The sequence below is a fragment of the Watersipora subatra genome, chromosome 5, assembly GCF_963576615.1.
Source record: "Watersipora subatra chromosome 5, tzWatSuba1.1, whole genome shotgun sequence".
Classification (NCBI taxonomy): Eukaryota; Metazoa; Bryozoa; class Gymnolaemata; order Cheilostomatida; family Watersiporidae; genus Watersipora; species Watersipora subatra.
Window position 1 is genome coordinate 33,917,241 of NC_088712.1, and position 24,073 is coordinate 33,941,313.

Genomic DNA, 24,073 nt, shown 5'->3' on the forward strand with positions numbered 1-24,073 from the left:
AAAGATATATTTATATAACAATCATTTTTGGAAGATTCGCAAAAATCTTCGGTACAGCAATGTCAGACCTAGTAGGAGTTGAGATGCTTCTAGATACCAAGTGAACTAGACCTGATCTACTAAATGGAGGGATTTACAAAGCCATGGCTACGGAGGGCATTTATTTAGCTTCAGTTTGACATGGTGCCTCATTCTGACACTGGAGTAGCTACAGTACTGACCGGGTAGGTTGACATTTTATCACGTGCTATAGGCTAACGGGTTATTCTTAACAATACCAACATTGGTAACACACTGACAAGCAGCGGCGTATGCTATTGTCTATTAACTTTTCTACTTTATATTAGCAAGGATTATTGCAAAGGCAGCCTTCGTGTTAGAGAGAAATACATGAGCTCGGTACTAATATCACTAGTCAATAAAATGAGAGCAGTGCGAGTGAATCGCCACTCTTTATACATAGAAAAGGCATCAAGTGACGACATTAAGGAATGCTCACTATAAAGTCAGTTCAATGAAGTCTTAAACAAAAATCGATGAAAGCTAACAGGCAACTTCGCATGCTAGCTGAAATTCTACAGTAAAGTGGCAGAAAAGCTAGCGTGCCAGACAGCTAGCAAGGTCCACTTCTATATACACAGCAAGCGAGCTATAGTTCAGCGATGAAGCTATCTAAGAAATGTCCACTATTCAGCGAGCCAAGTACGGTTAAAGCCAGCGGGCGATGTGTCAAAAAGCCAGGCTAGGATCTGCTTGCCACGTACCATATGAAAGGACCTCATTCTCAGATCTCATATAAGCCAGAAAATAACTTGCGAAGTAATCCCAATTATACAGAAGTTCCACTATGGCAGGTAGCCACAATTCAATATCTATTATTTTAAACGCACTGCAACTTTTAACTTTATTCTCAGCCCCCCCATGGTCAAACATAAACATACTAAGTGAAGTTCTGAAATTTCTTCATGTTGAAACTGATGCAGGATGGAGCAAACATTCTTACACAAATACATCGTCGCTGTTTAATAAAAACCAAAACAGATGAGTCCTTGAAATAATTACAAATAGCATTGAAACATCTACAATAATTTGTACTGGAAGCTACTGTAAAACCTCTATTTGAATGGCACGGCGCTGTATTTTTTAATCCTTCTCCTATAGTGGCATTCTACTAAAGGTGGCGTTCTATTAAAGGTGGCATTCTATTTAAGGTGGCGTTCTATTAAAGGTGGTGTTCTATTAAAGGTGGAGTTCTCTTAAAGGTGGTGTTCTATTAAAGGTGGCGTTCTATTAGAGGTGGCGCTCAAATCGAGTTGTTAAGGTGTGTAAAAACACAAGTGCAAAACCAAAACTAATTGCACTAATTAAACTACTAACGTGATAATCAGAATAGAAGGTTTTATTGTTATTTTACATTACCATCTTCGCTAGCCTTTCCACTCTTATTTATAAAGCAGTGATGTTTTGAGAATTTTTGAATGTCGTAAACTGGAATAAACATAAATTTATGTTCAATTGTATATCCTAAGGTATACACTCACACATTCCGTAAATTCTGTTTTCATTAGAAAAGCCGAGCAAGACCAATTTCTGTGAGGAATCGTGATTCATGTGCAAAAAAAAGGGATGGACATAAGTGGATGTGTCATATAGATTACCAAAGTGTGGGCTTGTGAGCAGATACTACCAAAAAAGCATTTAATTCAAAAAAGATACGTTATTCCAGAAGAGAATTCTAGCGATGACAATTTGAAAGGTGAAGAATGGAACTTTGTGTTTGATATATCTCATGTTGGATTACTAGTATTTTACTATTTTATAAATAAATCCCTATATGTCATATCATGTAATTTTGATTTGCGATGGTTTTTTGAAGTTAAATTTTACTAGAATTTACGTGTCATGAAAAACGTGATCGCTGCGTAAGATGAGGAAAAATTTTTAAGCTTGAAATTTGGAGTCAAATTTTCTACTTATACCTGTAATTTACAGTAGATACATAGATTTTTAGCAAATGCATAGCACACCAGAAATGCACCCGTTCGCTACAAAAGAAGCCAACAATGTTAAGGAACAGCATATTTGTATCTTTGGTCATTCTATAGTCCTAAGACCTCGCAAAGATCAATTTTGCAGATTGTAATAATTGGCTGTTTTTGACTAATTAGTCATGCATGCCGTGGGCATTACAGTTGTCTGGACCAGAAATCATCCATTCGGCAGCAAGTGTAGCTATTAGTGCAGGCAATGTATAAGACATGAATGAATCGCTTCAACTTTTAACATTATCTATTCTGATGCTAATCTATTATAAACTAATTTCAGCATTTAGGATTACCTCAAGTGCCTACCAAAAGTCTGCTAGCAGGTTTTGTGCCAAATAATGGCAACGAATATACGCTTACCTACAAGTGTATGCTAAATATAATTTTCAGCAATGTTGTTTTAATTAATTCATTACTAATGCAACAAAACTGGCTTTGACTACTTTGTTCTGATACAAACTTAGTTTCAGTAAAGAAAATTGCTTCCATGTTATAATATTAGCTTTGTTCATAAACAAGTTTTAGATCTTGAAGTTATTTCCAGTTTACCGACTAAGTTTCAGTTATAAAACTCAGTTTCACTTTACCAACTTAGTTTCATTTTACAAACTTTGTGTCAGCTTGTAAACTTAATTTAAATTAATAATCTTGACTCGATTTAAAGTGTTTAGCTGCTCCTTTTGAAACTCTCTTGTTTGTTGGACAGCTAACTCTTCATGACCACATATTTAGCTAAATCCGTTTAAATCAAGGATATACTCGTTGAGCAGTTTAAATCAAGGATATACTCGTTGAGCAGTTTAAATCAAGGATATACTCGTTGAGCAGTTTAAATCAAGGATATACACGTTATATACTTTTAAGAGCTTGTAATCACTTTTCCACATATTTTGCACCTACAACACAGCAGAGTAAGACATGGTGAATCTTTTCATATCAAATAACTGTAATGTGAATTTTGTTGCAAGTCAACCTTTAACACCACGATTTTAATTCTACTCTATTATAGCATAATTTCTCATTTGTTTTTGTATATTAAACATATAAGTGATGTTACGAAACAGTTTTAATAAGGAATGGTGTGATACTGAGAAAATACTCAAATCTTTTTTGGACTTTTTCACAGTATGTATATCATGGATCTCAAAAAGGTTGTGCTGGACCACTTTCTTATTGACTTATTGAGAAACTTATAGTTCAATGTATAATATAATGAATTATGTGTATTATTATATTTAGGTTCATTTCATAATAACATTGCATCGTTCCATAATTTGTGGCTAATTGAGGTTTGCAGGAATAGCAAAAAAGACAAGAGTTGAGCTAGTCTCCCCCTTCAGCCACCTTGCATACATTGGACCACAGGCAATAAGAACTGGACCACAGGCAATAAGAATTGGACCACACCTAAGTTGATGTGGACCTAAGTTGGTGCAAAAAAATAATCATAAAATATTTGCTTAACACTGTGCTTTCTTAAAAACAATAACCTTTGATATGTATGCACTATCACGAGAGTTCAGTTTTGTTTCTGTCCAGACGTGCGCAGCTTGTGCCCTATACACTATGTTTCCATGATTCACATAATCCGCATGACTCACATAATCCGCATGATTCACATAATCCGCATGATTCACATAATCCGCATGACTCACATAATCCGCATGATTCACATAATCCGCATGACTCACATAATCCGCATGATTCACATAATCCGCATGATTCACATAATCCGCATGACTCACATAATCCGCATGATTCACATAATCCGCATGACTCACATAATCCGCATGATTCACATAATCCGCATGATTCACATAATCCGCATGACTCACATAATCCGCATGATTCACATAATCCGCATGATTCACATAATCCGCATGATTCACATAATTCGAATGATCTGGGAGTTGAGTAAAAGGGTGGTCACACGAGCGCCGAACCCAACTAAATGACGCAAAACGATGTCGCTCTCAGCTGTAAAAAATTCGGCCGAAGACATTTCTGGCCGAAACGAACCATTTCGGTCCTGCTCGAAATTTCATGGCCGAACCCTTGCTCTTATTGGCTGGTTAAAATGCTAAAATTCTAGCGAGCACGCGTCACATTTCTCCTTACGTGTGTGTGTGAGTAAAGTTAAAAAAGCAATGGGACGATACTTTTATTTCGTTAAATAAACAACATGAAGCAATTTACGACAAGGTTCACCCGGACTTGTGATTGTGTTGCATAAATGTAAGATGTTGCACTTAAGTTTCGCATAAATGTAAGAAAATGGTTGTGATTTTTTTTCGTGTAGAATACAAGTAATGCGTCATATTTATCCTGATGAAGTATCGTTGACTGATTTATTTATGCATAAGCCACAGTACTATGATAAAGACTGTTTTTGTTTATTATGTACTCAGCATAGAAAAACATTCATATGTTAATAAAAAATATATAATTATGTTGATGGGAAGGGTTGGCAAAATCTTTGTATCGAGTGATTTATTTTGAGCAGCTGAACGATCATCTGATAAAACTGCTGTGTAATTATAATTTATAATTGTTCCTCAAAGTCTTTTGTTTACAATAGAAATATTTAACTCAAATACATAAAAACTACTAATGAAACCGTGTCCTGTCTCTATACGTATGGTATCTAGGAAGCGAAGTGACTTCGGATGCCGTGTGACATGTGCCACGAACCGAACCAGCCTCTGAACCGATCCTACGTCGGTTCGGTGCTCCTGTGACCACGCCTTTACTCTGCAATCGACCGTTTCAATTGAACACCTGGCGATGTGGATTTAACACCAGTGCTTGGCCCCATAGGTCAAGTATTAGCCTAATTAATGACTCTGTAAATAGCTGAGCAGTCTTGTCACGCTTAGCTTAGCAGCGATCGTTCGGAACATTGGCGCATTGAGACTGCTGAAATCGATATAAAAGCAACTGAAGCGTGAAAATGTTTTTAATGTAATAGCCATCGATATTCTAATGCGCATTAATCGCAAGTACCGTTTCCATGATTCGCAAGCACGATGGATTCGATAAAGTTTTGCGGATCGCAAAATTCGCTTAGCTTGCGGATTTATGCCGTTTCCATGATGCGGATAACTTGCGGATTGGCTCAAATTTGTGAATTATGCCGTCATGGAAACGCAGTGACAAATAGCTTAAAATGAGTCATCCCCTATCTTTTGTCTTACTTACCAGCTGGTCAGCTGACCTTGTTCAGTGTTGAGTTGGCTAGTGTAACTGTGGTTCAGTTGCTAGTATAGCTGTCTAATTGTAATGTTACATTCGTTTATTGCTTGTTACTACAAGATGTAACAGTCTTTATTGTACATTCTTGTAATGGCTGTAGTGAAATCATGCTAACAAATTATGTATCATATACTGCTCAAAATCTAGACGGCTCATAGGCCTAGGGCATTAGCTCTTTTTTACTTGTGCTTAATTGTTTCAGACCTCCATCTGCCTGACCTATTTTAGGACCTCCGTCTCAGGCATAAAGGAATGAAAGGAGAGATGCCAAGCACTGAGAGCGTACTACATTCAAACTCGTACTTAAATAGTACTGAAACGATAGTAAAAATATTTCAATACTTCTGTTTGTTTACTCCAAACACTCATTTCCTTGATGAAAATGGAGGTCTGCCCTATAATTTCCAACTAGAGCAAGTCAAAGAACTGGGCTGATTTACAGATCATCGCTGCGGTATCTACCAAATTGAGTGGTTCAAAATTTACACAAGCTTTCACATATCAGAATAATAAAATTCACTACCTATGAACTAATATAGTTTTCTTTCATAGATTAGTACTACCTAACTCTATACTCTTGACACTAGATGTGTTTTAGCAATTATCATTGGTCATGCCTACTCGTAGGTCAATCTAAAGTCGCGTGCGGGAATTTTCGACACCTGGGGACCGAAGCTAAAACCTGCCAACATCTACTGGAAACTTGTAGATAGCAAAAATTAAGTAAAAGCTGCCATCAAGTCGTAATCTATATATTTATTTCTCAAGGTTTGTGTATTCGTAGTTGTGATTGTCCAGCTATAGCTATTATTGTAGAATAGTGCCCACGCGTTGCGATGCAGCTGTTGAGAAATATTTTGAGACCTAAGTATATGCAACACGATGCTTTTTCGTCTTTTCTTCGTTAGGGCTAATTTGTTAGGTCCCGATGATATAAACAATAATTTATTTAGGAACTTAAAATTTGGCGATTTGTGTACTGATTAAATAGGTTATTGAGAGATATATGTTGCTCACCGTGGCGAGTTCAGCCTTATCCTTTATGGTAAAACTGATAAAACGGACAAATGATAAAATTTTAGTTAAAAGTTTGAAGTTTATTAAAATACATACTAAAACTTCCTGAAAGTTCCTAAATTCATTCAAGTTAGATACAGTGTTTATGTTACCTGTCTGTCTCGGCAGTAAAAACTCTCCACGTAGTACATTGTAATGAAAATGGTGGTCTACTGTGTTATATTATCTTGCAGATCATAACCACAAAATGCACTAATGCCATTGTAGGTAACTATAGTTACCAAGGTTCACACACTCCTTCGTTATTATTTTTAATGATGTGGATTTTGGTGATTTTTACCAGGAAGTGATTGCATTAGATAATTACTACAGGTTTCAATACCCGTATGTACGTCATAGCAATACTATGTACGTTTATAGCCTACGATATTTTTGCATGCCAACACTGAAAGGAACTAAAATCATATAATTGTATACCAAATAATTTTTCATTGTAATCGTAGCAAAACAGACTATATGTAGCCATTACTTGCTAATGATTTCACCTTTACATTTTTATTTTTCCTCCTTATTTCAACTAAACACTTTTTTCAAAGTTATGAAGTTTCTAAGTTGCAGGTTTTTGACAAAGTTTGAAAACCTTTGCAGCTGTTTTTATCTTCTTTCTTAATTTATTTCAACTACACAAAAGGCCACAAAACACATCTCTCATGATATGCAGTTTGAAAGGTAGAATGGTAACTGTTGTTATATGTTAAATAAAAATTAATTTTCTGTGCAAAGACTTATTTATTACCCGGGCAATGCCAGGTAGCACAGCTAGTATATATATATATATATTTCTCAAAGTTTGTCATCTGTCTATCCTTGAGTATGTCCAGCTATAGCTATTAATATTTTGTAATTAAAATTTCACATTTTTCTGGACTTGAACTCACAAAGATCGCAACCGCAGTTTTGTTATTCAATTCTCTAACCACGAAACTATGAAATCTCTTACAATTTATTGCTCTAACGCATAAACGTATTTACATAGGCCTAACGTATAAACCCTTTTTCGTTTTCACACCAAAAATTATGTATCAATTGAAACTCTGTGACCCTTTTTAGCTCTATGAAATGCTGCACTTTATTTGTGTTTTCGCGAACTTCTTGTTTCGGTTTTTCGTAAGCTTCAATTGCTATATCACGGTCAAGGCCAATTTTTTTCACGCGGACAATTGTATTATCTTGAGTAGGAATAGCCTCTACATTATTTCTCTGTTTGGTCAAACAAAGACAGTACGATATCTCATTTTTACATTTGTACCAGTATCGAGAGATACCAGTATCGTCGTATTCAAGGTTTTGATGGATAGCTTCTACTGGAACAGTAACCTTTTTCATACACACACTTCTATGCACGAATTGTTATTACTAACTCAACAGAACTTTTATTTTGTTTTCTCAGTTCGTATTAATTGTATCAATACCAAATCGTCTTCTATTGTAATCATAGCAAAACAGATTTAATTTAGCTATTACTTGCTAATTATTTCACATTTACATTTGAACACCTTTACATTTTTATTTTTCCTTCTAATTTATTTCAACGAAACACTTCTTTCAAATTAGGAAATTTTAAACTTACAGTTGTTTGAAAACCGTTACAGTTGTTTTATTTATTTTTAATTTAGTTGTCCTGTACAAAATATTTTCCTCATGATATGAAGCTTGAAAGTGACAGTTGTTTGACAAAGTTTGAAAACCTTTACAGCTGTTTATATTTTTTCTCCTAATTTAATTGAACTGCACAAAACACTTTTCTCATGATACGACAGTTGGAAAGGTAGAATGGTAACTGTTGTTATATGTTAAATACAAATAAATTTTCTGTGCAAAGGCTTTTATTACCCGTGCAACACCGGGTATTCAGCTAGTCTATATATATAAACCTCAATGTCCATCTGTCTGTCCAGCTATTATAGCTGGACTTAGAAACTTATTAAAAACTTATTAAAAACTTATTAAAACTTAGAAATGAAATATTCACTTCGCGCCGAATGTGATCTCGGAACCTGCCATTCCCAAGGCAATTATCTCACCAATTAAATACGCATAGCACTCAAGCTTGCTCTCCCAGCTCTTATTAATAAGTGAAGCGTATGACGTACTCAAATTAGTCATTGACAAACTGCGAGTCTAGTGACTGGCAACTACATTACCTGTCAATGTTTATAAGCTGATTTTAATACCCGTGCAACACCGGCATTCACATTCACATTCACCTAGTATTACATATATCAAAAGATCAGGTATTTGTGTATGTATAACTTTCTATTTGCACTCATAACCAACCGATAAAAATGATATCGTTTATTAGATGCTAAGAAAATAATGAAAGGAGAGAAATCAGGACTTTTTGAGTGAATTAAACAGATGTGTTATCAATATTGAACAAGAGAAACAGGTACTTCGAGGCAAATACCATTAAACCTCCAATTGAACGCCACCTCCATTTAACCACCACTTTGACTATCTTTGATCTTTAGGAACCCAGAATATAAAGCGATTGGTAGAAAAGTGTCCACAAAATCGTACAAATAATGAATCGTTTACATTAATAACAATCAATTCTCTCATTGTCCAACTCCAAAGCTTTTCGCTTTTTTCATTAAAACTGTGAAAGCAACAACATAGAATTAATCAATAACGGTCACAGGCTAATAGCCGTTCCTTGTTTAACGCAGGCTTGGTATATATACGCAAGCAGGAGTATATGTACCTATATAAAAATGGTTTAAATTTATGTTGGTAGATGAACTTTGAAAGCAACGCCATATAAATAATTACTACTTGTCTGGGGCTAATAGTAGTTCCTTGTTTAAAGCGGTCTCAATACTTAAAAAACATGAACATAAAAACAGTTTGCAAGTTTTGGGCCAAAGGTTAGATTTAGCGAGCAAACTTTTACGGGCTGAATCAGTGCTAGTGCAGCAAGTGAAAGTTCTGTTCAACCAAAACCTGTTTAGACGCTAATATCGACTAGTTCAGCAGTGCAGAAGGAGAGTTCAGGTCAGAAGATATTGCGGAAGGTATTGGACAACTAAAAGATGTCTGTTCCATCGAAAGCAAAAATCAGAATGCAGCTATCCGCGGCAACGATGGAAATATTTTGTTTATGTCACTTGTTCATGATTATATATTTGTATTATTTGATGGATTATCAATACATAACTTATATAAATATGTAGATTTATAGCATGTTATTTTATAGCACCCTTGCAGCTATCTTAACACGGCTTACAATGGATCGATGCTCATAACTACACTTCTATTGCACATAAAAAGCTAGTTTTCGCTACAAACTAGCAAACATATCAGTGACTGCAATGAGATTTTATTTAACAATGTTAAATATAGATATAAAATAAAAGTATGTCTTCAAATTTAGAGTGAAATAAAAATTAAAAATGCCAACAAATTTCAAAGAAGGACACTGGCTATAATATCATCGCAGGTCAATTACAAGTGCTCAATAGATATCAACAGGTAGAGATATTTCTTGGTTTCTCGAGGCATATTTAATAAGAGATCTTTGACAAGTTGGAGGTAAGTTATCAGATTTATTGCATCCAAAAGGTTTAATATCGCTCCACCAGAAAAAGAGAGTATATACAGGCAACATTCGCTTCGCCTGTAATTGAGCTAAATCTTTCTTCCGAAAATTCTAACGAGCCATTTGAAAAATACACCGCCAGCATTTATTTGAACGCCGCCTCCAATTGACCGCCACTATAGAGGAAGGGTTGGAAAATAGAGCGCCATGGCCTTCAATTAGAGGTTTATGGTATATTAAAACTAATGTTCTGGAGACATGATGAAGAGTGGCACTCTGCACCATTACACTTGACCAAACGTAACAAAAAAAACAGTGCGCCGTGTCGACTGATACCATGATGATATTCATGGTAGCAGTCGACGCGCATGAAGGGATCTCATTGGGCCAGAGTGCGGGAGAGATTGATGAATGTTTTTTTTTCAACTTCTATATATTTTTTAATTTAAGAATATTTTATCTTGCAAAGTACTGAAGCCGTGAACTGCAAAGCAGCTAAAGATTACTGTATCGTCTTTATCAAGCATACTACCATATGGTACCCGTATAACCAGTGATAGCGTCAGAGATTACTGGTAAACACTTTCTAGTTGACTATACATATCACTGAACTCTGCTACTTTACAAGAGATAGTTTGAGTGTTTTAGTGAAGAGTTCATTTATCTAACTACCATAATAGCACCTAGGAAGACCTGGAAAAGACAAAATGCAAGGAGACTTGAGTTGTACCTGAAGGTGTTGCAAGTCATTCTCTTGTATGTTGGCGTGGAGGTTGTAGACCTGCACAGAACTGAGCATGGTGCTGAGAGCAAATATGGTGGCACATTCCCTCACTGTGCTCTCTGTGTCAAACGCTCCTTGTGTATCCAGCAAGATGACAGCCAGCTGCCCAAGCAAATCATACAGTCGCACTTTCAGAATACTACATAACAAACTTTCAGAGTTCTACATAAACTGTCTTATTTTGAACGCTATAGTGTTCTAAGGCTTTATTGAATGTTTGTGATAAGATCTCCTTACTCGGGTATCATTAGATAACTGACTAACAAACCAGCGATATGTCAATGATGCACGGGCTTGAGACATGCCAAGAAGCGTGTCATGAGAAAGGAAATCTTTTGCATAATTCAATAATGTCAGAATGGGTAACAGTGTGGTGAGGTAAGAGGTAGCTGCTTTTCTCTTTAGACCAAAGAGTGATTTCTTCATTCAAAATCTTAATAAATTGGATAGTAAAACCTACTAGTAAAACCTACTAGTAAAACCTACTAGTAAAACCTACTAGTAAAGCCTACTAGTAAAACCTACTAGTAAAACCTACTAGTAAAACCTACTAGTAAAACCTACTAGTAAAACCTACTAGTAAAGCCTACTAGTAAAAATACTGGATGTTAGTTTATAGTGATTGACAAACAGCTAAATGACATCGACACAAAATGCCAGATACTCGAGACAAATCTATCTGTCTACACGAGTTTGAGTGGTTTGCTATGTAAGGAAAATTATAAATATTAATGGCTGAGACGTATTACCTATTAATTAGCCTGTCTTGACAAACTGTTGCTTTTGCGGAGTTGTCCCCCCGGCAAGCGCGTCTGAGCAAAACAACAGCTTGTCACAAGACACGCTGCATCTGATGCATCAGCTGCACTGAAAGGGAGTTGTTCTCTTCTGTCTATGCGGCTTGGTTGCGATGTTATGTAGGTCGCTCCATTGGTAATCATAACGGATTGCGCGCACAAATTTATGTAGAAAAAAATAAGATTAAAGCGTTTAACCAGAGACCAGTCTCCGCAGTGAACTTTAGTAGAACTTAAGAATAAAATTAATTAAAAATGAAATTATAAGAACAAATAAAACTGACTGATACAAAATAGAAATAAAACTGACTGAGCGCACAAATAACGACATGTTTAGTCGCTGCTGTTGCCTAAGTTCTTAAGGTCTACTAATGTTTACTGCAGAGACTGGTCTCTGGTTAAACGTTCTTATCTTAATTTTTCTACATAAATCTTTGCGCGAAATCTGTTATGATTACCAATGGAGCGACCTACATAACATCGCAACCAAGCAGCATAGACGAAAGAGAGCAACTCATTTTTAGTGCAGCTGATGCATCAGATGCAGCGTGTCTTGTGACAAGCTGTTGTTTTGCTCAGACGCGCTTGCCGGGGGGACAACTCCGCAAAAACAACAGTTTGTCAAGACAGGCTACCTATTAATCTGCTAGTATGACTTATAGCATATTAGCAAACTGGCGTGTAGGTGTATGAGGGAGGGAGTTTAGCAGCTGTCTATGTAAGCTCAATGGTCAGACTCACTAAACAGTCATGAATATGCAAGTGAGAGACACAAAGGCATAGCAGGAATATATGGGTAAACCATGTCTGACTAGTGATGAAACAGGTAACAGGTTGTTAGGCATGATGGCAACAAAGTGTTGGATGCCAGACTGGATGGTTAGAGCAGCAAGCATATTCATGTACATTAATCGAAGCATCGATGGTAAGTTGCCCGATTCGTGAGATGAAAAGTTGTTAATACTGTATTTGGTCAACACAGTGAGATGTTAAGCTAAGCAAATTAGGAATGAGATGCAGCTGAAATTGCAACCTCCAACAATGTAAATAATTCGTACCAGGAATGTCTATGTTTTAGGGAATTTACGTTATACAAACAGTAAAATACATGTAAATTGCCTAATCCGCTATAAGATCTTTCCAAACTCACTCGGAAAAGAAAGACTGGGCTTAACTATTTTAATTCGTTTGCATCGACAACTTTTTTTCCTTTTTCTGATCAATCTTAGTGGTTTTATAAACCATGATTGCAATAAATTTTGCTAAAAGTTAATGGGTAGCGCACATCTTTGACATTCATTTACAACGATTTACTTTTTTTTTAAACGGCAAAGTCTATTTTGCAAAATAAATCTAATAACACATAATTTATACATCTACAATAAAGCAAAACGCAATATTTTTACTACGGTATAAAAAAGCGGTACTCCCTGTTCGTCATCTATCTGTATCCAGGGATCAAGGTAAGAATAAAAGAGAACTTTCGACAACACCCCAACTCATGACATCCAGATTGGTAGATCGACGTTGTAACACCTGCACCAATCAATCGCCTTTGTATTTATGAACAATTGCGCAGCTATCCTATTTTCTGTGAAAAAACATACCGTAAAACTTTTCGAGTTAGAAACCGTGCTTCGGTACACCATAACAATGGTTGACAACACCATAAAAGTGGCTGCTATTACGTCGAATGGTATTCCTAAAGAGTATCTAAATTGCTCATCAAAACGCATTAAAGTCCTCAGGTCAGATTGTAAACCACGTCATGGACTAATCTGAAGACAATGGATCAGTTTTAAACCTTAGTGACTTGGAATCAGAGCGTAGTTCTGGTGATTGTGACCATCGATCTTCCCAGGTACAGCGTCACTAAAACCATGTCAAACACAGCAACAACGAAAGTATTTAGTATTATTGATGTAACCGATCATAATCGATGCAACGATTTTGTGGACACTTTTCCACTGCTCACTCTCAATTATGGGTCTGTTAAGATGATGTTTGAGGTGATCTTACAGCCAGGATGTTTGAGGTGATCTTACAGCCAGGATGCTTGAGGTGATCTTACAGCCAGGATGCTTGAGGTGATCTTACAGCCAGGATGCTTGAGGTGATCTTACAGCCAGGATGTTTGAGGTGATCTTACAGCCAGGATGTTTGAGGTGATCTTACAGGCAGGATGTTTGCGGTGATCTTACAGTCAGGATGTTTGAGGTGATCTTACAGCCAGGATATTTGAGGTGATCTTACAATCTTACAGCCAGGATGTTTGAGGTGATCTTACAACCAGGATGTTTGAGGTGATCTTACTACCAGGATATTTGAGGTGATCTTACAGTCAGGATGTTTGAGGTGATCTTACAGCCAGGATGCTTGAGGTGATCTTACAGCCAGGATGCTTGAGGTGATCTTACAGCCAGGATGTTTGAGGTGATCTTACAGCCAGGATGTTTGAGGTGATCTTACAGGCAGGATGTTTGCGGTGATCTTACAGTCAGGATGTTTGAGGTGATCTTACAGCCAGGATATTTGAGGTGATCTTACAATCTTACAGCCAGGATGTTTGAGGTGATCTTACAACCAGGATGTTTGAGGTGATCTTACAACCAGGATGTTTGAGGTGATCTTACTACCAGGATGTTTGAGGTGATCTTACAGGCAGGATGTTTGCGGTGATCTTACAGTCAGGATGTTTGAGGTGATCTTACAGCCAGGATATTTGAGGTGATCTTACAATCTTACAGCCAGGATGTTTGAGGTGATCTTACAATCTTACAGCCAGGATGTTTGAGGTGATCTTACAACCAGGATGTTTGAGGTGATCTTACTACCAGGATGTTTGAGGTGATCTTACAGGCAGGATGTTTGAGGTGGTCTTACAGTCAGGATGTTTGAGGTGATCTGACAGCCAGGATGTTTGAGGTGATCTTACAGCCAGGATGTTTGAGATGATCTTACAGGCAGGATGTTTGGTGTGATCTTACAGCCAGGATGTTTGAGGTGATCTTACAACCAGGATGTTTGAGGTGATCTTACAGCCAGGATGCTTGAGGTGATCTTACAGCCAGGATGTTTGAGGTGATCTTACAGCCAGGATGTTTGGTGTGATCTTACAGCCAGGATGTTTGAGGTGATCTTACAACCAGGATGTTTGAGGTGATCTTACAGTCAGGATATTTGAGGTGATCTTACAGCCAGGGTGTTTGAGGTGATCTTACAGCCAGGATAGGATGTTTGAGGTGATCTTACAGTCAGGATGTTTGAGGTGATCTTACAGCCAGGATATTTGAGGTGATCTTACAGCCAGGATAGGATGTTTGAGGTGATCTTACAGCCAGGATGTTTGAGGTGATCTTACAGCCAAGATGTTTGAGGTGATCTTACTACCAGGATGTTTGAGGTGATCTTACAACCAGGATGTTTGAGGTGATCTTACAACCAGGATGTTTGAGGTGATCTTACTACCAGGATGTTTGAGGTGATCTTACTACCAGGATGTTTGAGGTGATCTTACAGGCAGGATGTTTGCGGTGATCTTACAGTCAGGATGTTTGAGGCGATCTTACAGCCAGGATATTTGAGGTGATCTTACAATCTTACAGCCAGGATGTTTGAGGTGATCTTACAACCAGGATGTTTGAGGTGATCTTACAACCAGGATGTTTGAGGTGATCTTACTACCAGGATGTTTGAGGTGATCTTACAGGCAGGATGTTTGAGGTGGTCTTACAGTCAGGATGTTTGAGGTGATCTGACAGCCAGGATGTTTGAGGTGATCTTACAGCCAGGATGTTTGAGATGATCTTACAGGCAGGATGTTTGAGGTGATCTTACAGGCAGGATGTTTGAGGTGGTCTTACAGTCAGGATGTTTGAGGTGATCTTACAGCCAGGATGTTTGAGGTGATCTTACAGCCAGGATGTTTGAGGTGATCTTACAGCCAGGATGTTTGGTGTGATCTTACAGCCAGGATGTTTGAGGTGATCTTACAGTCAGGATGTTTGAGGTGATCTTACAGTCAGGATATTTGAGGTGATCTTACAGCCAGGGTGTTTGAGGTGATCTTACAGCCAGGATGTTTGAGGTGATCTTACAGCCAGGATGTTTGAGGTGATCTTACAGCCAGGATGTTTGAGGTGATCTTACAGCCAGGATATTTGAGGTTATCTTACAGCCAGGATAGGATGTTTGAGGTGATCTTACAATCAGGATGTTTGAGGTGATCTTACAGCCAGGATATTTGAGGTGATCTTACAGCCAGGATAGGATGTTTGAGGTGATCTTACAGCCAGGATGTTTGAGGTGATCTTATAGTCAGAATGTTTGAGGTGATCTAACAGCCAGGATGTTTGAGGTCATCTTATAGTCAGGATGTTTGAGGTGATCTTATAGTCAGTATGTTTGAGGTGATCTTACTACCAGGATGTTTGAGGTGATCCTGCAGCCAGGATGTTTGAGGTGATCTTACAGCCAGGATGTTTGAGGTGATCTTACAGCCAGGATGTGTGAGGTGATCTTACAGCCAGGATGTTTGAGGTGATCTTACAGCCAGGATGTTTGAGGTGATGTTTCAAAATTAAAACTGGCAAAACTTGATTGGGATTAAAATGCTTAAAAGAAAAAATTCGTTTCCAAAAATTACATCAGGAGTTGTGCTTCCTATTTGTGATTGCATTTAAGTTGCGATGTTACGCGCCTCTATTGACTTACATATTTTATTTTGCATTTGCTCTAGATCGTTAAAAAACTTAAATATAGATTCAGATATATTTTTATAGATGTTTCATCAAACTGAAATTCCATTTTCAATTTGATATATTTTTGGCTTTAATTTAATTAATTTCAATTTCGTTTTAAGTTAAAAATAGGTGACGTCGACTGAAAAAAATGCTGTGTAAACGTAGAAGTACTCGATGAAACCACATATTTATCACTAATAAACAATATGCGTGACTACTGACATCATTTCTGGATAAGTCCGGGTACGTCTTTTTCTTGAGTGTTTTAACTGCAATCAAGTTTTGACGATTTTAATCTTGAAACGACCTGGCAGTCAGATCATCTCAAACATCGAAATCAATCGCAAAAGACAGAAAAACACCAATACTTTCTGATGGAATTTACTAAAGTTTTGTATGAGTTGATCTTTATTGTCGCCTTGAAGAATTGTGCTATCAGAAGTAAAATAAATATTATGAATATATGGGAAACTTATTTGAGTAAACAGGAGGAAAGAATGAGTAGCAAGCAGCCAATCAGTAGCAATTGAAGCTTACAACCACATTATCCCCTGTTGACATAACTTTGACTATTCATTCGTAACTCCATTCTATAATTTGTTTACCATGAACATAGCAAATGTGATCTGAAGCTGGTCAATGAGCAGTTACAACTACAGATAAATAACTGATACGAGCTGCATAAACAAAAGATCTTTCAACAGGATGACTGTAATTAAGGCACTCCACATTGCCTGTGGAGTAGACAATAGTGATTGACTCGTTTAAGCAATTATACCGCCACCAATAACATTTTAGGTATTTCTCTTAGAGGTGCCACAGTTTTTCAATTTGCAACTTCCAGTTTAGGTAGGATTATCAAATTTCGATCGTTTGAAGGCTACTTCTTGTTTTCATTATAACTCAGATATTTTCAGTCAATCGAACTACGACGACGAATTCTCTAAATGTCGCCAAAATAGTGAGTTTTTCACAATGACAAAGAAATAAAAAATGGATGCTGATAGAACATTAGCCTCTAATGACAGACTGATTGGTTGTTGGTAACGAAGGATCAGAAATAGTCAAAGTTAAAGAGCTTCTCAACAGCAAGAACTTTGCACTAAAACTATTTGTGTCTGCATTGATGAAACGCAACTAGTCGTAGTTTATATACATAGACATAAACATATACACCATCTATCAGACCGGTGTATATGCTCATATACATAGACATATACACCATCTATCAGACCGGTGTATATGTTTATATACATAGACATATACACCATCTATCAGACCGGTGTATATGCTCATATACATAGACATATACACCATCTATCTGTACTAAAATAATTCTGTTCCTTCAGTTGCCTCTGAAACATTTACTTTTTAAGAAACTATTCTAAAAACTAAACTATTCCCTTTATTTGATTTCTGTTTCTTTGAATTCTACAAGTTTAGAGCTTCAAGAGGAATTTAAGTACTTGCACCGCCAAAGGAAAGTTGCTAATAGAGTCTAGGATGAGGGGACTGACTTGTATATACAAGACTAGGCTTGAAAGTGTTGAATCTGAAAGAGCTGAGAGCACCGAGAGCTTGTCACCCCAACCCTTTTGAAGGACATTCCCTCTAGCACCTCGGGAGGAGCAGTAAAGAGCATATCTGAATTATTCCTATAATAATTATATTAACCACAATTTTAGATGAACATCTTCAGGTCTGTCGAATGATAAATATTAACTATGTGGAGCACCTTATCACGGATTAACGTAACAGTTGAGGAGAGAGGACACAATTCTCACCTCGTCTCCATCAGGCGTTGTAACACAATAAGGCTCACTCCACATTAGTATCCCTGTAGTCTCCCTCTCCGCTCCACCTCTCCATGCAAACCCCCCCAATGGCTGGTCCTCATCATCCAGCCAGCCATAGTCTGAGAATTCCTGCAGCGGGTAAGGCCAGTTTGGCAGCATCACAACAATAAAATAACCAAACGAACACTACTCTATAGCAACACACAGCTGCATACCCACAATGCATCTTGCGGTTTGACATGCTGTAATTCTTATTTATGTAACCCTTTCGTAGATAAAACGAAGGACTTGGTTTTTATTAAATTATTGTTCATAACTTATTCGACTGCAGCTCTCCCGCACGCAATAATAATAATGATGGTTTTGGATTTGAGTTCTGAATAAGTGTTCCACACTATAGTGCTCTTTATGGCCTCTATAGCGATACTAATTCTATACTATTAGCTCACAAGAGCAATAGCGCTTCAAGAATGGATATCTTATAGTATCACTTGATGCATTGAAACATCAAAAACTATGAATAAAGCTTTAAATAAGCTTTCCTTGCGTTGCTGATTGTCCTACCAAATATTATCTGATAAATGGAATTAAAAAAACTTTCCAGATTTTAGAAGTTGTAAATTGTAATTTCTACCTAGATTATTTCTGTCAGTTTACTATATAAAAATTATTTAATTTCAAAATAAAACAATAATTAGTAATAACTGCTAGGGTTAAATATGGGCAGTTTAGTGTGGAGTTGTTGAAGCTATAAATCGAGAAGAATAACAAGAAACGACAATAAGAGGCTAACGAATGCATGAAATGTGCTCAACAGTCTATCAGCTGGTCAACTCAATTTAGTTTCAGCATGATAAGCTACTAAAATTCAGGAAATTTGTTTTCCTTGTTGCCTGTATGTAATGATGACTTCTGCTAAAGACATATTCAAAGGCTTAGACATTCTGGTTAGTCAGTCATGCAATAAGACCGAAGCAAATTTTTGCAAATGATTTCTGTTCAATAATGACATCAAATCTGATTGACAAAAGCTACAAGGAAACTTAAAAGTATAAAAAATCATGACATGCCAAATAATCAAAACAACTCTTTCAAACATGGTATTAAAAAAATTCAATCATTACATTTTCAAGCTGGAGCTGTTGTACGAGTTACAATAATGACCCGTGCTGACTTGAAACATACATCTGAATAGCATCTTTGGTCGACATAGAGTAAAAGGAGAGCTGCCATGGAATGTTATCAATGATAGGTTTGAATGAAATATGCGGTTGCCTACCTCAGAGCTCATGATGTAGTTGAGATATCTTATAAAGAAATTGAGTAAAAATGATTTGCCTTTACGGAAGGCACCCGCGACAGAAACAACCACAACTTTCTTGTGACGCACATCTTCTCTATTCAACACTGAGCTGAGGTTCTCCTCGACCAGCTCGAACAAATGTTCGTCCGATACTTTAACCACCTGTATTGCCTTGCCAGTCCCAAATGTGTTAGAAGAGGTGCCTAACATGGAAAGTGAAGAGCTTTATAACAACTTGATGCAGGACAGTATAGTTACAAATATAAAGATTAGGATGTGAGTAGGATGAGACAAGTTTAACACGAAGGAGGCTAATGCTAAACTGCGCTCCTAATCCCAGCTATCGAGAGGAAGCAGCATGACCTTTTCAACATCTGCAATAGATTAAAATGTATAGCGCGTTCAGATCCAACAGTATATGTATTAGTTATTAAAGGGCTTCATTGTGATATCAATGGCATACGATAACAGCAAATATAGCTGTGTGCAAAATAGACTGGACCTTGGGTTTAGTTTATTAGCATTTGCTGGAAAACTAAATTTTTTAATTTATAACATCGTTATACATTGTGAATTTAGTCAATAGCTTTAATTTATTAATACAATTTAAATTACCGTATATAATAAACTAATCATCATTTTGCTCTGATTTCCAATATGCAAACCAACCAGCTGCAAAATTGTTTTTCAATCATTATATAGGTTAAACTCTGAACAGTTTAACTTTAATGGTTGAAGGTTAATCTTTACAGTTATGATCACATTGCATACATTTTATTGGCTTATTCAGTCATATAGTTTAAACAACTCATTGAACCGCATTAGGTGGCCCTGGAACGGGCCACTGCAGACATGAAGACTCCTGTACTTTTTGTTAATATTTGGTTGGCCAGTTTTTGTTCTTGAGAACACCTTGACACCTTCTTGACATGTAGGCATGCTAGCAACAAGTTTTTTTAAGCTTGTTTGCAGTGATGAAGTGGTATCAAGTAGCAATAAGTTTAGTGATGATGTTTTGTCTTTTGACTTGACTCTCCTTATTTGTTGACCTCTCTATGCCAGAAGTCCTCAATTGTGTGTTCAGATCTGGGCTCTGAGCCGGTCACTCAAGCATTGTGATGTTGTGATCTGGGCTCTGAGCCGGTCACTCAAGCATTGTGATGTTGTGATCAGCAATCAAATTTTTACTTTTTGTCTCGATGGCAAGGTGTGTTGGCATCATGAAGCAGCCAATCATTTGCTATCAATTTCTTTTCTAGAGCTCTAACGTATTTGTCAGCATTCATCTTGCCATCAACGATCGTCATGGGATCAACACCTTTAGCAGACGAGCAGCCTTAACCATTACAGGAGTTACGCGCTTAATTGTGGAAAGGAGGCATCATGAAGAGTTATCAGAGTGACTTTGTATTGTGAATGTTTATTAGTCATTAAAGACAACTTTTCCCCCACTGTTCTGTTGTACGTTAAACTTGTCTTCGAGCCTATCAGAAGCTCTCCTAGTGCTGTGCTTGTTTCAGCCAAAGTTTCCTGCAAGCTTTGCAACCACACAAACCACTAGCTTAGCCGTTGTCTTACGGTTGATGCAGACAAAAACTTCGGTTGACTCTTGCTATTTGTTTTTCCAATCCACGCACAATCTAGTAAATCATATATTCTGACGCAATTTTATTTTTGTAACAAATTGGTTGAAGATCAAATACATGTTTAGAAACAAGGACAAAAAAAGTTTTGGTCTTAGAAATGATGCTAAATTAGTAGCAGATGCTGTAATAGCTCATACATAAAACATGCAAAATCAATATATTATCGTTACATTAATACTTTTAGAAATCAATTTAAACTCCAGTTAAAGCAGTTGCACTTGAATCTTCATCTCTCTACTCGACTTGTTTCTTGTATGCTCATTAAAAGGGGTGTAATGAATATAAAAGACACAAGATGAGTAGAGAGTTGAAGGTTTTACAAATATGTGAATAGTCTGTAAGTTGAATCAAGCGAGATTGGGAGCTATTGGCTCGCATTAAGAATTTATCTTATTCAATTAACTAGCTCTGAACTAAATGCATTGTGAAAGAAAATATCAATTTGCGATATTAGAACGGCAACTAGTTGTTGGTGGCTAATGATTGATTATTAAGTTCCTAGTCCCTATACCTATACTATTTGATCAAGGATTGATAAAATAATAACACACACACACAGCCTACATGACTCGCTAAAAGGTTGACTTTCAACAAAATTCCAATTACAGTTATTTGGTATCAAAAGATTCGCCATGTCTTACTCTGCTGTGTTGTAGGAGCAAAATATGTGGAAATGTGATTACAAGTTTTTAAAAGCTCAAAAACAAACAGTTAATCGCAACCATCACGAAAACGTCGTAGTGTAGAATCTCTTTATTTTGATCTCAAACATTTTAGTTGTTTCGACACGTGATGTTCTCACGTGAAATTAAAGGCCAATAAAAGGCTCAATATAAAACCTCTCGTAGCACTAGTTTATGACGGGCTCTTCAGGTTTCACCGAAGAGCCCGTATCAAATATAGATACTCGCTAATTGACAGTTTGTTTCAGCTTGATTTAAACATCTAGTCGAAATCATGTGACCCAAACTTCCTGCCAAACAGCACAAATAATCTCTGCAGCATTTCAGCAGTTATAAAGTCACTCAATATGATGCTGGTGACGAGCCACAGTAGTTGCTTAATGAAACATCTGAACCTGTCATTTTAAAACATGAAGACTTGCATCTTAAGGTAACATTTTCATATTATGGGACAAATTCAATCTTTCTCACAAGTAGTAACGAGCAGAAGGGTAAAATTGAACAGGTTTTTTCCATCAGAGTTATTCAAAAACTCTGCTCAGGTCTGACCAACCGGAGTGATATCAGGCCACGGCTAATCCACTTTTAAACGATTTTCTTAGTCTGGAATTTTTAATTGTTGGCATATAAATTATAGTGCAACGCCTAGCTAGGAGTCCTCCTGTCAACATTGTTGGTAGGAAATATCAGCAAAACAAAATACATACAGAGAGCGAAGTCAGACCACAAAAAAGCATACAATACGTACAAGCAGCAAAACACTTAAAAATATCAAAAGATCAAACAATTAGAAAATGTCAAAAAGCAAATTGGAAAATCCCAAATGGAAGGAATCCATCACAGAAAATGGGTCAATTGCCCTGCCAGATAATCAAGGAAGAAACATCGCAGTCAAACCAGATGATTACACGTATACAGATCTGTCATCCACTGTCAGACACGACCTAGTTACCAAGAGTACGTCACGAGCTCTACGCTATATGTCTACATCACATACACTAGCTAGAGAATTACGCAAACGAGGCATCTTCGCACACCTGACATAAAGCATTGAGTTTATGTCAGGTTTAAACCTCAAAACACTCAACGTACTATCCACATACTAAGCATCTATAAACGAAAACAGCTCCAATCTGCAGAGCTCTCTCTGCAGTGCCTAAACAGGCTTTTCTGAAAGCCTGTTTAGGCGCTCTCCCCTCTGCCTACTGAGAAGCCTCTCTCCCTCTCCTGCCTGTAGTCTCTTTTCCCCCACTACCTTGCTGAAGCTTTCTACCTAAGGATTGTCATGACTCTCGTTTTACTGTAAAAACTTGAAGCCGTACGGGACTGAGCAAACGAGTATGGACGACAGTTCGAGTCAGGGTGTAACAGTCATTAGCTATTTGAATCTTTTTTCATTAATCTTATCGTTTGGAATATTGTTAGTTGGGTATTTCAATCATTTGACTTAAAGAATAACAAAGTAACTTTTACTGGTAAATATCAGTATTGCTTACAATAGCTTAACACTTTCATTATTACCTGAACGAGTAATAATCAAATTAATTCTCACCAGCTCAGCAGAAGAGCACACACTAAACAGTCAAAACAAACAAGATGACAATGCAAATTTAATACGTACGGTGTGTGTGAATTCGGATTAATTATGTATAACATAATTTGTCCCAAACCACTTGTAACAAAATGTAAGTTAATTATCGAGCAATCGTATTATGTAGGCCTACTGTATACCGGCAGGTAACATAGTTGTTATAATTATAACACCCCAATTCGGCTTGCTTTGGCTAAAACAAAAAAATAAGCCTTAGGCAAAAACACGGACCGAAATAGAGAAACACATCTAAAGTCCCTAACAAAACCTGAAATAGCAAAAGAGTTTTCTATTCCTTCACCAGACCTAAACAATATAACCGAGCTCAAGGTAAGCATACAAAGAGTAAACAGTTTTTGCCCTAGCTTATCAAAAACTTCACCTTGTGAATAATTGGGAACATGCGAAGATTCGTGAGACTTAGTGTCGGGAGCCGTTTTGTATGGCTCAACCTTTCGACTTGCCATCTTGTGATTAAAAAATTATTTTACTGGTGACACGAATCGCTATCTATGCGAGTGCCACACTGTTTTATTTAACGTATTGGAACTATATTATGCTCTCGATGTCTACACATCGCAGCTATTTCGTATTCAACATTCTATGGAAGACCGATACACCATTTGCCATTTGCGATTTGATAATGTCAGAGGAGATAATGAGGAATAGAAGAGTATAGTTCGGAATGGAAAAAGCTTGTTTCCTATTACAACGCCCTTACAACGGTTCCTTAGTTGACTTGCTGGTCATCCTAGTTATTATAGATACATGTAAACGATATCCCCGCAAAAACGCGAGCTGAACTGAAATTCACTGTTA

General features: G+C 37.0%; 1 protein-coding gene across 1 annotated transcript in view; it reads right to left on the bottom strand.

Moving 5' to 3' along the window:
• Nucleotides 1–23,773, bottom strand: part of LOC137396472 (atlastin-like) — a 43,349-nt gene extending 19,576 nt beyond the window's left edge. Inside the window, exons 1-4 of the mRNA XM_068082764.1 lie at nucleotides 23,637–23,773; nucleotides 19,311–19,537; nucleotides 18,020–18,160; nucleotides 10,643–10,798 (exon numbers count right to left, since the gene is read on the bottom strand). Of these exons, the coding sequence (XP_067938865.1) occupies nucleotides 10,643–10,798; nucleotides 18,020–18,160; nucleotides 19,311–19,537; nucleotides 23,637–23,721 (609 nt within the window). The 5' untranslated portion in view covers nucleotides 23,722–23,773. The remainder of the gene's footprint in view (nucleotides 1–10,642; nucleotides 10,799–18,019; nucleotides 18,161–19,310; nucleotides 19,538–23,636) is intronic.
• Between the last annotated feature and the right edge of the window lie 300 nt (nucleotides 23,774–24,073).